General features: G+C 36.0%; 1 protein-coding gene across 3 annotated transcripts; it reads left to right on the forward strand.

The window, feature by feature from the left end:
* Positions 1–236: 236 nt before the first annotated feature.
* LOC125662716 (uncharacterized) lies at positions 237–16,632 on the forward strand. Of its 3 annotated transcripts, XM_056145995.1 has the most exons (6): positions 237–333; positions 435–488; positions 7,211–7,767; positions 7,904–8,050; positions 11,176–15,405; positions 15,509–16,632. In XM_056145995.1, exons 3-6 carry the CDS (start codon positions 7,308–7,310, stop codon positions 16,147–16,149), a joined length of 5,478 nt encoding a protein of 1,825 aa, XP_056001970.1. In that variant the 5' UTR covers positions 237–333; positions 435–488; positions 7,211–7,307; the 3' UTR covers positions 16,150–16,632. The 3 variants fall into 3 exon arrangements, with proteins under 3 accessions (XP_056001970.1, XP_056001968.1, XP_056001969.1); XM_056145993.1 differs by having other exon boundaries at positions 251–488; XM_056145994.1 differs by lacking the exons at positions 237–333; positions 435–488 and having other exon boundaries at positions 2,963–7,767.
* Positions 16,633–16,988: the final 356 nt, after the last annotated feature.

Consider the following 16,988-nt stretch of genomic DNA (forward strand, 5'->3'; position numbering starts at 1 on the left):
CAATATGAAAATGGATTATTATTTAACCGTCAAATTTGATATCACGATGCAGATGTTAATTATGTAGACACGGGTAAGAATGACTGACATATCGGATTAACTTGAATATTGCAACATCACAGTGTGGTGTAGTATTACAGGCGACAGCATGTCGACGTAAACACGAAATACCTATACATTTGACAAAGGACATACTTTGTATCTATCAAATATATATTGTGGTCTACTTTGTGCACTTTTATTTCGTTAACAGGATACGTAGTTACTTCATCAGACAGGAAGTTTCAACTAATCATACGACTATGATTAAACTTTAAATCCACAACCGCTGTTGTTTTTTAAAACGACTTCCTTTATGAAGAAACCTGATTGGATAAAAAAATATATATTAAAATAATTGCAATAACATGGAAAATGAAATTAACGACATTTAGTGCTTCATAAAAATGGAAACAATAAACATTGTTTACGAAAGGAATTTCAATAAGGTAATTAGTAATTTACAGTTTTTACATATTCATTTTTTACTGTCATTTAAAAGTAAAATGTGAAATAGACTTTGAATTTGAAGACATTAGTGGATCCCTAGACATGCGTAAATAATTGTACATTTTCAAAAGGATTGTTGAACGTAGTAAGAAGTGAACTCTTCTTAGAGAGTTTGATCTGGAAATTGCCAATGTTTGCATCTAAAGTTGAAAATATCTTGCTTCCATGAACTCTTGTGAGTATCTCTTCTATAGCGTTAATAGGAAAATGCTCACGTAGCACAACTTTGTTGAGATCAGTAGGGTCCAAACAGATTCTAACGTGTCCGTTTTTCTTGCGTACACATACCATGCTGTTTCCCCAACTAGGTGCAGTAATGTTACATTTCACTAGATGGTCAAGTTCTTCTTTCACATCATCACACATTGCCACTGGCAACGACCTTGGTGCATGAATCACAGGTTCCACAGAATCATCCACCTTGATATCGACAGGGGATGCTTACTTCACCAAGGCACCTGATCCCACCTGAACAGTGATCAATATCATAACTCCAATAAGCAATACGAAATAGAGAATTGGGCAAATACGGACCCTTGGACATACCAGAGGTGGGATCAGGTGCCTAGAAAGGGTAAACACCCCCTGTAGACCGGTCACACCAGCCGTGAGCCCTATATGTTGACCGGGTAAACGGAGTTATTCGTAGGAAAAATAAGTATTCCAAGAACGGCCAAACGATCGGTATGAAACACGTCAGATAGCATTTGACCCAATGATAGGTTGTATTGGCTTATTGGATAGATTTTTCACAATACTTCATTGCCATTTGTAGATTTGCATATTCTCGGGACAAGAGGATCCAATTATTTTCCTAAACGTTATAGTGGGTTTAAGAGAGGTGGAAATGTTAAAGTAGCTTTTATATGGCTTATCCAATCGACTTGGAATGTTGTACAATACTTCTATGCTATTTGCAGATGTGTATATTGTAGGGACAGAAGGTTCGGATTGTTATCTTTAAAGTTACGCAATGGATCTGAGGGGTAGAGGGTGTAAATAGTTTGTAAACACTTCTCCATCTACATGTATATTTTTAAATCGAGGTAAGCTACTGACAAACAAGTTGATGGTACAGGGTTCAACAGTCTCGATTGAAGTCAGCATTTCGCAAATTCTATGGTCGTTATAAAGATCTAGTTCGTCAATACAACCTATCATTGGGTCAAATGCTGTCTGACGTGTTTCATACCGATTGTTAAGCCGTTCTTGGCACACTGATTTTGACTGCGGATAACTCCGTTTATCTGATCAGGATATAGGGCTCACGGCGGGTGTGAATGGTCGACAGGGGATGCTTACTCCTCCTAGAAACCTGATACCATCTCTTGTGTGTCCAGGTATCCGTGTTTGCCCAACTATCTATTTTGTATTGCTTGTTGGAGTTTGAGATTGATCACTGTTCGTTATCTTCACCTTTCATATGGCTTATCAGAGTTCAGAATGAATTTGTTCCTACTCATGCTTTCTCCTCCATATCATGCAGTACATGTATATTAAAGGAAGGCCGTTTCATTTGGAGCACTTCCAATTTGGGGAGATGGGGAGACATATGCTTTTCATAAATCTCTAGAAAAATATGATCCATTGTTACAGTCCCTGAAACGTTCTACTTTACCATTTTTCCGTTCGCTCAGCGTGCGTTCACCGTTCGTTCAGCGTGCGTTCACCGTGCGCTCTCCGTTCACAGTTTTGCGTTCATCGGGCGCTAACTGTTCGTTCACCGTTCACAAAGCGTTCAGCGTGCGCTCACCGTTCGTTCATCGTTCAGTCGTTTCATTGTCACTCGGAACACCAAAGTGAAAGGACCAATCTTGATAGCAAGACGAAAATGAGAATTGAACGTGTGCATAAGAGTGGAAGGAGACTTTCTTACTATATCAGACATTTAATTTTGAAACACAAAATGTCAGGATTATCCACTGTGAATGCCGAAAGGTTCATTTGAGCTTTTGTTAAAAAAAGAGACGAATATACATGTAAGAGCTTGTCGTTATGAATTTAACCCAAGTACAAAAAATAAGGCAGTTTCAGGTAATGAAAACCTCTTCCCCTGTGTTGACGATTTAGCATTTACAAGTTCGGGCAAAAGCACAAATTATTATAATTATTTTGCATTGCTTGACACAAGTTTTAAACAAGTCACCCCCTACTTTGAAAAATAAAAACAGACGATGCTACATAATGTACATTGTACCGTATGTATGTGTCAGAATGTCAAATTGATATAGCTATTTTACGCCTGTATTTATGAAAGACATTGTCAATAAACTATTTACTACTCTTGCCAAATTTGAAACTTTTGTAACATTTGTCCTTAATGCAAAGATGTAATTGTTTATCTGGTACGTTTCTGCATTAGCCTTTAAACATTATATAAATATTACTCGATCTAAATGCAATCTATGGTCACATTAATAATAAAAATAGTAAGTTTTGTATTTGCATGTGCATAAATTCTAGGATTATTTCCTCGGGTCGATGTAGCTGCGACAAATGAATGACACAGAATGTAAGTAGGTATATTTAATACTGTTAGAAGTGTTAAGGTGTTGACACAGGGTATACTGTCCGTATTGTTTGTTTACTGCATCTATCTTGACTCCTTTCGGGGGTATTTGTTAATTACAGGTATCCTAAACGATCGACCTCGTAAAGTTTGAAGCCATACATGAACACCTGTAAGTTCTGGATGTCACTACACATGTAGACTATTATAGTGTTTTCCTGTATATATTATACCCATGCATCAAATATTCAGATATGACGTGTTCCACCAAAAATTTAAATTTATGTAAAAACATGTACTGGCTGTGGAAAACATTATATCGGTGAAACGGGGACTACTCTGCGAACACGTATACGAGTTCATAAACAACACATTTCAGCACCCGAATATAGAAAAATTAAAGTTAGTGAACATTTAGATGTGTGTGGCCACGGATAATTAAGTGTATTTCCGTTTTATAAACTTTATACAGAAAATACTATTTCCCGACGAGAAAAAGAAAGACATTTTATTTAAAAAAAAAACAAATTTGGAATATATATATATATATATATATATATATTATTACTACAGTAACTTGATCCGAAGAGTCGGATCACGTCGAGTTGACAGGCGCGGATCATCAGATCACACAAGACGCGAAGGAGATCTTGAGACTTTGGCGTGACCATCGCACTTTGGCGTAGTCATTGCACTTGGAATACCTACGTATGTATATACATGTATATACAAAGAAAAGTACTAACAATTGGAAAGGAAATAAATAATTAAAGGACAATATATGGTATGCTTGCTTGTAGTCCCCATTCATAGCTAAATTTTAATTCTTAATAAAATAAAAGTTGATGAAATTTATATGAGTTCATTATTACATATATAATGCCTTATATTTATTTGATTAAAAAATACTTTGTGCATGTAGTGTTAAGAGGTCATTTAAGTCGCCTTGGTTACAGAAAAATGCCAAAATACGTAATTTTGACATCTTTAATAGCCATTTTAAATGCCTGCGATTTCTTTGACAATATTTATATTTACACATCGTAAATATATCCAGAGAGAAGATCTGTGTGCAAAATATTTTTCTTGTTTAAGTAGTCGCATATATATAACCGGTATATAAAAAAAAACTTTCGAAAAGCACGCATTTTTCCATAAGTGTCGTGTCGACGTCATACCTCCATACAATGTACATCGTACACTGCTCATTATGTATTCTATGTATGGGGATAAAAGTTGCGTTGTGTATAACTCTTTCGTGAAAATAAAAAAAAAATCACTCTAATTATGTTTTGTATTACATTATGTCAACGATTTTTTAGAATCCGAATTAATGAAATGAGAAACCGGTTGACCCGATCCATAAGCGGATCCAGGAAGTTGTGAAAGGGAGTCTAGCATTTGATCTTTTACGTACTTTTCATAACCCCCACCCCTATTCCATTTACACCTTTTGCTGGTGTAGATAACATCGTAGAGAGATCTTGAAACAGTTTTCATATATGAAAATGCTTCGGTTATTACTACTTCTTATACCCACACTTTCTAAAGAAAGTTCTGGTATATTGTTTTTATCCCGGTCCGTCCGTCCGTCACTAAAACTGTGTCCACATTCATAGCTCTATCCATATGTTTTAGGGGCTGTATAGTAATGTCCTGTAGATGTGCAATAAGGTTCCGGAATTTTCATATTGGTCCTAGGGGACAAATAGGGGCTGAAAAATGACATTTTCTATCATGACGTTTGTCACTTAAACATCTACATCTTTAGGAGTAGTCACGTGCTATTCTAGGAGCTGAATAGTAATGTCCTATAGATTAAGGATTATCTCCCTCATGCATAGCTCTTATCCTTGGGCGAATTTGGCTCCACTTTTTTGGCACGCTGTTTTTGGCTATATTTAGCTCTAAAACTTTATAGTTATTTCGGATTTCAAACATTTCGGTTGAGCATCACTGAAGAGACATTTTTTGTCGAAATACGCATCTGGTGCATCAAAATTGGTACCGTATAAGTTTTACATTTGCAATAAGGTTTCGGAATTTTCATATTGGCTCCAGGGGCACATAGGGTCCGAAAAATGACGTTTACTATCATAAAGCTTGTCACTTAAACTATTTATAGGTCTGATACACATACAATCATGCTAAACGGTGTTTATTTTCATGGTCCAGAGGTATGCACCAATATGAAGCTTTGATAAAGCACATTTGAAAGAAATCTTACTTTTGTGCACGCATGCGGAGGTAATTAATTTGATTGATATCTTAAGAAATAATTAGATTTTAATGATTTTTGCAGAAACAACGTCATCATAGTGGATGAATGTGACGTCATTGATACAAGATTTCCCGGAAATATTCTTATATTTAGAACAACCAATTTGTCAAGAGTAACACCAGATTAATGTCAAGTTTATAGATTGAATATAAAAAAATATGTAAATTTGGGGCTGATGTGGGCCCTTAGAGCCCCTAACTCTTTAGTCATTCTTTATAGGAGTAATGAAACTGACCACTCTTCGTTATCTTTACAATTTCTTCGAAGGCAACTGAACGGGTTGCGATGTGGCCGATAAACCTTTTGTTTATTATAACAGAAAAAATAATTAAATAAAAGAAAACAGAAAACCGACTGGAAGCCTGCAAAACCCTTACTTAATATTTGTACATTTATGTGTAAAGAAAGAGTTCTCTTTATGGCTATCAATTTCGCTCTAAAATTTACTACCTGTGGCTATGATTGCTTTTGTTTTGACTATGCCATGGGTCGGTTATATGGGCAAATTTTGATTAAAAACTGAAAATGTCAACAATGAATCCGAATCATATATGAAGTTTAAACATTCGCGTAAGGTCACGAAAATGTGAAAAAGCAATGAGTATGAAATATTTAACAAGCTTTTAAAAAGAGAATCGACTACATTATAGTTATAAATTTGTAATTGCATGTTAACATAAATTACACACTAAATATTGTCTATAGTCGTAGTAAATTTTGACCAAATGATCCATTAATTTTGTAAAATTGATTTTTTTGTTTAAAGAGAATGAGTTCAGACCGAGATTTGAATGATTATACGTCAACACCAATGGTGACGAAAATAAGTTGTTCACACGTTCCGGTCAGCTGGCTACATTTCGTTATGCTGCAATTCCAATACCATCGGTGTCATATGTTGTCAGAAATGACCCTGGTTGATCCGTATTAACGGCATGACGTCACATTTGCAAAAACGCGATGAATTATAAAACTGATACATAGAACATTTTAAACGATATTCACAGCAAAATGTTTACGCGATCATTCAATCTCATTGTACCCGTAGTGGTCAATATAGTTTTCGTTGCGACTAATAAAATATCAAGTCTTAGATTGTCATTTTCTTCTAAATTTCGTCAAATGAATTCAGAGACCGTTACTATACAAAATATGGAGAGAGAGAGAGAGAGAGAGAGAGAGAGAGAGATGGTTTTATTAAGATAAATTCTACTTCACTATGAAATCAGATAAGAAAGTGTATATTCGTATTCATAAAAAACGATTGATGCAGGCCTATTCCTTGTCACTATACACAATATGGAGTTTTCTGATTTTAAGTTCTCATCTTTTGAAGTCTAGATATATATGCAAGGTGAAGATAACGAACAGTGATCAATCTCATAACTCCTATGAGCAATACAAAATAGATAGTTAGGCAAACACGGACCCCTGGACACACCAGAGGTGGGATCAGGTGCCTAGGAGGAGTAAGTATCCCCTGTTGACCGGTCACACCCGCCGTGAGCCCTATATCCTGATCAGGTAAACGGAGTTATCCGCAGTCAAAATCAGTGTACTAAGAACGGCTTAACAATCGGTATGAAACACGTCAGACAACATGTAAGACGACGTTAAAAATTAACTTACATCTAGAAATGTGTGCAAAGCTAAGTAAAGAAATTTACGTTTATATTTGGAGTGCATTTATAAAAGGGGAGATTTAAAAGAAGGTGAAAATAACGGACGATGATTTGTCAACATGCCAGAGTAAAAAAAAAAGATATGAACTTGATTGGTATCACAACGAACACATCCTAATAAACGCACACAAATTGCAGTCAGTATCATCTAGTCTAAGACACTCGTATTATTGATCTTTTTATTTAAAGTGACTGGAATCAGATAGTTGGTCATATGTCAACACCACATGAGAAAAGAATACGAAGCAATCGTCATCCTTTATCTTGAATTGGTGAAGCTCAAACAATGGGAGACAAACATGATGTGCAGTATCACACCGTGGGTAGTAAAGCAGAACATATACCAAGAGAATTCATGCCTCCAAGAGAATTCATGCCTCCAAACTACATTCGTTCGCTTTCTTCAAAAATAAAACGACCTGAGACAAAGCTTGTGAAGCATGAGCTTTATATGCATGAAATGGATGCTGCAAACCAAGATCAAAATTCAGAAAAAAGGGAAAAGGAAACCCTACATAGACGACGAATGACCCTGGAGAGTGATATACGTGGTGTACACGGCAGACAGATACATCGAAACGACATAGCTTTGCTTTCTTCAAAAGTAAGGCAACTTAAGGGAACGATTTTCAATTATGAGCATTCCATGCATGAAATGGAATTAAGGCAAAAAAATATGCTTGGACAAATGGAATTGATGTTTGGTCAGAGGGTTGAGCAACTTGATAGATTACAGCATCAAATAGGTACATCAAGGACATATTTTGTAATATGTATATGAATCCTTTGAAAATTGTAATTATTTGAGTGACATGCATTCAGTACAATTAGTACCAGAATTTATTTCTTATACGGTAAGTTGCATATATCTTTTTTCCACAGATAGTGGCCTGAAACCCGTTACTAATGAAATACAGAAGATTGCGTTGGAATTCGAGCGTCTTCCCTCTATGATGACTTCAGTCTTACTCGAAAATAGGTTCGAGTTTGAGGAACCACATATTTTGAAAAAAATTGCAAATCGAATAGGTAAGAATTGATCATACAACATAACGTTTCTTAGATGACATTAAAAGATAATTTGATCTGTTTATTGAAGATAACATTTTATGTGCTTATAAATACTATTTTAGTCCCTTATCGATTTCTAAAACGAAGGAGGCTCTATGTTTCTTCTCTGTCTGTCAGTTTGTCTGTCTATTTGTCTGTCAGTCAGTCTGTCACATCAAGTTTTGCAGATTTGCCTCCGTTAGGTTTGCCAGGATTCATTTAAAACGTGCAATGCAATGTCAGAGTAGCAAACAACAGATTAAGTTCGAATTTCGCAACATTTAATGGACAGGTGTGAAAGAAATTAATTTTTGGATTGTTACGTTTTTGTATTCATCGTGGTCGTGTTTGAATTTCGATGGAAAAGTATGACATCTAAATAACGACTGCCGACGAAACTCGGTCGCCGATTGTGTAAATAATCAATTCATTAATTTTAATGAGTTCACGGTCATTGATCACTAAAGGAACATATACATAAAATATGCTAATCATGTGAATATTTTCTGCGTTGACAGTGATCAGTCGGCAGTACTCTATTTATCGCATTCTTACAATCCGACTGAAATCGCTGGTATTCAAGATCGGCGTTTGAATAGTTGATAATAAGTAGTATTACGAACAGAGTTCAAATCCGTTATAAGTAATCAAAATACAGATGTGAATGTTGTATCGATGTGTTGTTTTGTGTTTCATTTGCACGATTATCCCCCACGCATTTTCTTGCAAAGACGATGACTCATATTTGATACATCGAAACTAGGCAAACAGTATGTCATACGATGAAGGAGTACCAAATTGTCTTTGTTGATTTTATAATGATAGTTATCAAACCCAAATTTACTATATGACATTTAGGATATATGCTTCATGCTTACGTAATGAATTTCAAAATCAGAGAGTTCTGATGAGACTACTTCATCCTTGATAAAAACTACATGCATCAACCGTATGAACAAGGATACATCAAACTAATTCAATTCTGGTAAATATGGTGACTTGGCACTGATTTTTTAGGTCAGAGTTCAAGGTCAAAAATATTAAATGTACATTCTCTCAATTATCTTATCCACGAATTAATGGGCACGCTGGTAGGGTACATGTATTAATTATGCAATACTGTCAGAATGTTTATTCAACATATCAAACATAAAATCATCAGTATAGATAATGTATTTTAACAATGCGTGTGTGATAAATACATAGTGCAATTCATGACATTATAAGCCAAAATCATACAATATAAAACAATTTATAAAAGAATCATTACAATTTCATGTCCTGATTACCGACTGGCAAACATTTTCAAATTATCAAGTATTGTATGGGATCCATCTGTGATTTCCTAGCTGCAAACTGCTGAGATTGATACAGTCATAATTTTAAATTTTCATAAGAATCAATGATGTGGTAATATAGTTTCTGATATTTTGAAAGAGAAGCAGATGAATCCGTTTATTGTTCAGTACCATCAAGACTGGGAGGTCAACATTTCTCCAGACAATAAATTCTTTTTCATTGTACGGGATTTCTGCGAGGTTGATATCTTTTCCGCAGATTTCCGTCAAAACTTGATGAATCATATCGCCGGAATTTCTATTAATATACACGATACGTGCACTCCTCAGGCTAACAAACTGCTTATAATTCTTAGAAAAGAAGTCCTACATTTCATTAGACAACTTTGTCCTGTCGATATAAGATTTTCGGAGGAGTTTGTCATCGATGTATCTTCACCACAAATGCGTCTTACATCCATCGAAAAGCAAGAAATGTTGAGGTTAAACAAAGTGAAATTGAAAGAGGACGAAGATGCATTGATTGAATCCGATTTCCCGTTTGGATTTCCAGATGCTTGTCATTTCTGTCAGACAATGTCCGAATTTTCTGTTCATGTAGATAGCATTCTGTCACAACGACTGGAAAGTATGGAGCCCGAGTTTTTTCTAGCTCTCACAGTTGTATGCCTACGAGGAGGAAAAATCAATATAAAGGAATTATACGAAAATGAGACATATGCAATCTTACATCGCACGTTCAAGCAAACCATGAAGGGATTTACAAGATCTGTCTCTATGAACTTGCCGTTTATTGTTGATCTCTTAACAGATGTTTTCTTTACAAACATGACCACAAATGGCAATACCTATGTTGAATATGTGCACAGAAGCGTATACGAAAACGTAATCTCAATTTTATTAAGGAATAATGCAGGGTCTGCATTTCAGTTGGCTCCACTCAACAGATTGCATTATTTTCGTTCTAAGCTGCTGAGGAAAGCTCAGAAATTTCAACAAATAACATTTGTGATTGGATTATCGAGCGAATAACAAGCGAATTATGCTGTAATGCCACTGGGAGTGTAATACAATGTATTACAGAACTACTAGAATGGAATGATGAAGAGTTCATCAATAAGATCTCGGCAAACGGAAAATTGACACGGGACCTCGGTTTTTGCGGTCTCATCCAAAGGACCACCCAATTTAGTCGCCTGTTACGACAAGCAAGGGGGTACTGAGGACCTATTCTAACCCGGGTCCCCACGGGATGGGGTGCTATGAACGTTTAGTTTATGTCCCAGTAATCTTGCACTTGCTCGAGAGACTTGTGTATTTTCTTACCAATGACGCACAAGAGTCATCAAAGCGCGTTAACTCTAATGAGCTGGTAATGAGAAGTATTATCACATCCGCCAATTAATGGGAACGCTGGTAGGGTACATGTATTAATTATGCAATACTGTCAGAATGTTTATTCAACATATCAAACATACAATCATCAGTATAGATAATGTATTTTAACAATGCGTGTGTGATAAATACATAGTGCAATTCATGACATTATAAGACAAAATCATACAATATAAAACAATTTATAAAAAAAAAAAATTACAATTTCAAGTCCTGATTACCGATTGGCAGACATTTTCAAAATATCAAGCATTATATGGGATCCATCTGTGATTTCCTAGCTACAAACTGCTGGCATTGATACAGTCATACGTTTCTAAATTTTTATAAGAATCAATGATGTGGTACTATAGTTTCTGATACTTTGAAAGAATTGCTTATATCTGACTTTTGTATATTTTTGATTTATAGTTTCCTCAAAAAGGCTGATTTCTATGGAAATTGATAGACGCCCTTTCCTACGAACAAATGCATACAAAGCCTTAGTGAAACAGTTGGAAGGAAACAACATAGCAGTAGTGACAGGACTTCCCGGAAATGGAAAAAGATTCCTAGCATGCCAATGCGCGAAGACTTTTCAGCAAGAGAAGCGGATGAAACCGTTTATTGTTCAGCACCATCAGGACTGGGAGGTCAACATTTCCCCAGACAATAAATTCTTCATCATTGTACAAGATTTCTGCGAGGTTGATATCTTTTCCACATATTTCCGTCAAAACTTGATGAATCATATCGCTGGAATTTCTAATAATATTCACGATACCTGCACTCCTCAGGCTAACAAACTGCTTATAATTCTTAGAAAAGAAGTCCTGCATTTCATTAAACATCTTTTTCCTGATGATATAAGATTTTCAGAGGAGTTTGTTATCGATGTTTCTTCGCCACAAATGCTCCTTACATCCATCGAAAAGCAAGAAATGTTGAGGTTAAACAAAGTGAAATTGAGAGAGGACGAAGGTGCATTGATTGAATCCGATTTTCCGTTTGGATTTCCAGATGCTTGTCATTTCTGTCAGACAATGTCCGAATTTTCTGTTCATGTAGATAGCATTCTGTCACAACGACTGGAAAGTATGGAGCCCGAGTTTTTTCTAGCTCTCAAAGTTGTATGCCTACGAGGAGGAAAAATCAACATGAATGAATTATACGAAAATGAGACATATGCAATCTTACATCGCACGTTCAAGCAAACCGCAAAGGGATTTACAAGATCTGTCTCTATGAACTTGCCGTTTATTGTTGACCTCTTAACAGATGTTTTCTTTACAAAAATCACCGAAATTGACACTACATATGTTGAATGTTTTCACAGAAGCATAAACGAAAACGTGGCATCAATTATATTAAGAAATAATGCTGGTTCTGCATTTCAGTTGGCTCCACTCAACAGATTGCAATATTTTCGTTCTAAACTTCTGAGGGAAAGCACAGATATGTCAACAAATAACATTTTTGATTGGATTATCGAGCGAATAGCAAGCGAATTATGCTGTAATGCCACTGGGAGTGTAATACAATGTATTACAGAACTACTAGAATGGAATGATGAAGAGTTCATCAATAAGATCTCGGCAAACGGAAAATTCGAAGAAGCATGTCGAAATTTAAAACCTTACCAACAAGAGTGCTTTCTTGTTTGCGCCATCAGATCAAATTCTTTGAATATCATACGGTTATTGTTCAGCTCTTTGAGGAAACATCTGTTCCTTAGACTTTGTCAAGAAAACGAAATAATGTTGAAAGTAGTCGAGACAGGCTCTGTAGAAATGTTTCAGCTTCTGAAGGATTTAGGAGTTACACTCGAACATAACAAGTCCCCTCCTATTGCAACTTTGTTCACTGCTGCAAGAAACAACCATTTACCAATGCTATCATTCCTGACGGAATATGTGCAAATAGACCCTTCATTCAGAGATGCACAAGGCTGCTCCCTATTACACTGTGCAGCAAAGTCCGGCTCCGTGGACGTAATGGAATATTTGATAAGGCAAGGTTTAGATCCAAAAGATTGCTCCGTTGATAACGAAACGATTTTGCATTTTATGGCGATGTTTGGTTCCTTTTCAGCGTTTAAGTGGCTTTGCGAGAGGTACCCTGGACAGATAGGAATAAAAACTACATCGGGAAAGTCTGTTATGCACTATGCAGCTTCAAATGAAGACACATACATTTTAATTTTCCTGGTGGAGAATATGAAAATGAATCCGCATGACAAAACAAACGATGGAGAAACTTTGTTACATATTGCATGTCGCAATGGAAATAATGGCGCTGTTAAGCACATGTTAGAGCGTTATGCAGAAATTATTCACGTTCAAGATAAGCATGGGATGACTGCAGCACACACAGCGTGTATCAGTGGAAACTTAGAGGCTATGAAATTGTTGAGTCAGTTTCATGACCGTTTCAAAATATTGACAAAGAAGGGCGAAAGTGTCCTGCATTGTGCTTCCATGAGCAGAAGTCTAGAGGTACTTCAATTTGTTATGCGTTTGAAATTGCATTCGAAAGATGTGGTTACAACAAAAGGCTATTCTTTGCTTCATTCTTGCACCAGTTCTGCCAATGGGGATCTGGATATTGTGCAGTATCTAATAGTTCAAGGATTTGATGTTCGACAGCGTAATGAACAAGGACAAATCCCAATGCATTTAGCTTGTATTTCAGGAAATTTAGAAATCGTACGTTTTCTGGTTAGTAAGTACCCAGAACTTCTCAATGCAAAAGACAAGAAAGGATATGATGCAATATTGAGTTGTGCAAAAGGTCAATCGTTAGAAACTCTGAAATACCTTGAAAATATGCAATGTTTCACTCATCAGACTTTGCCTAAAGGCAAAGGTATCCTTCATATTGCATGCAAACACAGCTCGGTTGATGTTGTCAAATATTTATGTCAAATGTATCCACAAGAACTTGAAAGACGTGATTCCAAAGGGAAAACGGCATTACATATGAGTGCACTCAACGCTTCAGTGGGTGTTATACAATATCTCTTAGATATCGAGGTCGACCATTATGCTTTATCAACGAGTAAACAAACAATTTTACATTTAGCGTGCTACAACAGCAATATAGATATATTGAAATATATCGCAAAAAAGCTACCTGGTCTAAAATGTCAAAAGGATTATCGTGGATACACCGCTTTGCATTGTTCTTGCGAGGCTAGAAATGAAAGAGCAATCAAAGTTTTGTTGAATTTGAACGATTGTGATGTTCGCCAGAGAACATTAGAAAATTTTACACCCCTAGACATTGTGTTTGTGAACAGCCCATATCAATATGAAGAGAGTACCACACACGCTATCAAAACGATGATAGAGGTATACAAAGAACAGGGCTATTCTGGATCGCTACCAGAAATGATGTTCAGAGATATAGCACAATACCAGGCAAATTATTTAGAATCCTTACATGCCTTCGATTATCTTGACCTTGCTGTCTATCCAAAAAGACTGAGAGGAATAAGTGAAAGCAAAATGCTAGCTTTCTCCCTTGCACTTGCTGATTGCTTGAATAATGAAAAACTTCTAAACAAAGGCGAAAAAACTGTAAATACTGCTTCCTGTCGGTTGCTCAATTTCGTCAAATACGAAAAACACCACACATGTTCCTTTTCGGAAACACTTATAGAGACGGGACTGACTTGGTCGATGGTTTGGTGCATCGAAATAGCATTTCTATATCCAAAAGAAATAAGAGAAGTTTGTCTCAGATCTTCTCTTAATATCTTGCGATCAGGGGCAGCTACTGATGTAGTTAAAACATTTGCTAGAGGAATCAGTAAAACATTTTATATGAAATACAGCGATGTATTGAGTATACACTCTGTGTGGGCTGGATTTCTACCTATGTCACATGAAAGGTACAATAACTGCATCGAAACAATAGTAGTTATAACTAGAAAGACACGCGAAGCAATACAAAGGAGTTTGAAAGAATATCATGGATTAAAAATATATTTCCGAGATTTCAGGTATTTCTCCCCGGAAGCAAAAGAAATGCTGCATCTCGAAAGTGATGTATCATGTGACTTGATGTTGAGGAAAGAAGATATTCAAAGACTGATGAAAAACCACAGCAATATTTCACTCGTATCAACATCATCAGTCAAATCAATAGGATATGGTACAGCAAATCAAAATCCACCCAAACATTTGAAATCGGTTGTTATTTATTGTAGAGTCAAAGGCATAATTCCGGCAGGCGAAAAACTCTTTCCGACGCAAATTGGAGGGTATTCGGTTGACGTCCGAGAAAGTGCTGTGACTCTTGCTGTCGGTGAAGAGGGTTTAAAAATGGGAGATAGGATAGGGCTAACAGGAGGGGATAAAACTGGAACGCTGGGCGGTTTTATTGATATAGATGCTGACAGAAAGGGTTTCATAACTTGTGCCCATGTTCTAACTTCTCTGGACAATCAAACAGATAATCTACGCCACCAAGAATCGCCCGTAAGCATTATAGACAGAGGAAGGAAGTACGCTATCGGACATGTGGTAAAATCTTTTTTAGATTTGGATGGAACGGATGTTGATGTCACAATAGATGCTGCCCTCGTTGAAGTGCAAACAAGACTGCCAGACAGTGGATATTTTACTTCAAATTTAAAGTTATCAAATATTCAACAAGCAGGTCTGTATATTAAATTTTCTATCATCTTGAGAAATGAAATACAACAATTATTTTGAGTCGTTTTTATTCATTATTTTATATAATCAAATGTAAAATCTTACAGATTTTCGAAATCATGACGAAGTATCTTTCACCGATGGCGAAACAGCAACCATAGAGGAATGTAGATCAGGAATGGTACTGAAAGTTGGTGCTGCTTCCGGATTAACACGCGGACATGTCCATTTTGAAAATGCTGAAGCTGTGATCGAAGAAAGTAGTGTTGTCTTAAATGAAAAAAAATATACATTACGTGGACAGATAGAAGTGAAACCTTACAGATGTACTGATTTTATCTCAGATGGGGATTCAGGTTCCTTCGTTTTTCTGAGAGTAAATGGAAACCCCCCTGTACTGAAATGTGTTGGACTAGCGGTCGCTCGAACTGACCACGGGACTTGCTTAATGACACCTATTGAAAACGTCCTCTCTCGTTTTAATTTGACAATTGATCAGCTTACGAAATTCGAAAATAATTCTGAAGAGGAAGATATTTTAAGCAAGATGTTTCGTAAACTGACAGAAGACATGAACAATCAATTTGTGGCTACAAATGAAAATGTATCAGAAATAGAAGTCAGAGTCAATGAAAATGTATCGGAAATACGAAACAGTGTAGCCCGGATGGAAAATAGACTACATGAGGTCGAAAATATAGTATTCAATAATCCAGAAGACGGCGGGCAAAAATGTATTTTATTATAAAGATTGTATTATCCGTATTAAAACTGTAATTTTCTGGGTATCTAAAATAATCACGAAATCAAAACTGAGACGTGAACACAGAACTAAATGAACATACTTCGCTCGAAGTGTTACAGAGTGTTTTCCATGAATGTTGTTAAGTGTTTTATTCATGTTAATGTTAATTCTAGTGTGATATTACTTATCGTATTTTACAAGTTATGTGAGTTTTATTTGACTGAAAGGGCAAGTTGTTCCGACAACTCAGCAAATGTCAGTTATTTATGCATGTAATTCATATACACCATTTTATACAATATATGAAATTATTATTATTATTATTTTATTCATTTATAAAGCGCAAAATTACATATAGTTTCTATGTGCTGTACAATGTTTGTGCTAATAATCAATGATAGTATACCAATAAAAGACCCATAGTTATAAAGGAAATGATAAAACAATAGAAAGAATTTAAATAAAACATGGTAGTAAAATGACAAAGTGGTTGACTTTACTTTACAAGATACAATTGGCATACAGATATTCGTAATCTGGATCAAAATTTAGTTTGCAAGAGCTTGCACATGGAATCCTTGATATTGCACTGAAGTTTACATTCACAGGGCATATTCACGCTTGAACAAGAGTGTTTTTAGGTTCTTGCGGAATGCTTCATTTGCTTCAAGTTCTCGAAGTTCCTTTGGCAGTTTATTCCACAATTGTGCACCCAGTGTTTTTATGGCTCTCGCACTGTATTTGCTTGATGATTTCTTCATTACCAGTTTCCATTGGTCGGATGATGAGCTCAAGGTCCCATGTGGCTGGTAAACAGGACATAGCTCTCTCATGTATGCTGG

Source organism: Ostrea edulis, chromosome 8, assembly GCF_947568905.1.
Source record: "Ostrea edulis chromosome 8, xbOstEdul1.1, whole genome shotgun sequence".
NCBI classification, from domain to species: Eukaryota; Metazoa; Mollusca; class Bivalvia; order Ostreida; family Ostreidae; genus Ostrea; species Ostrea edulis.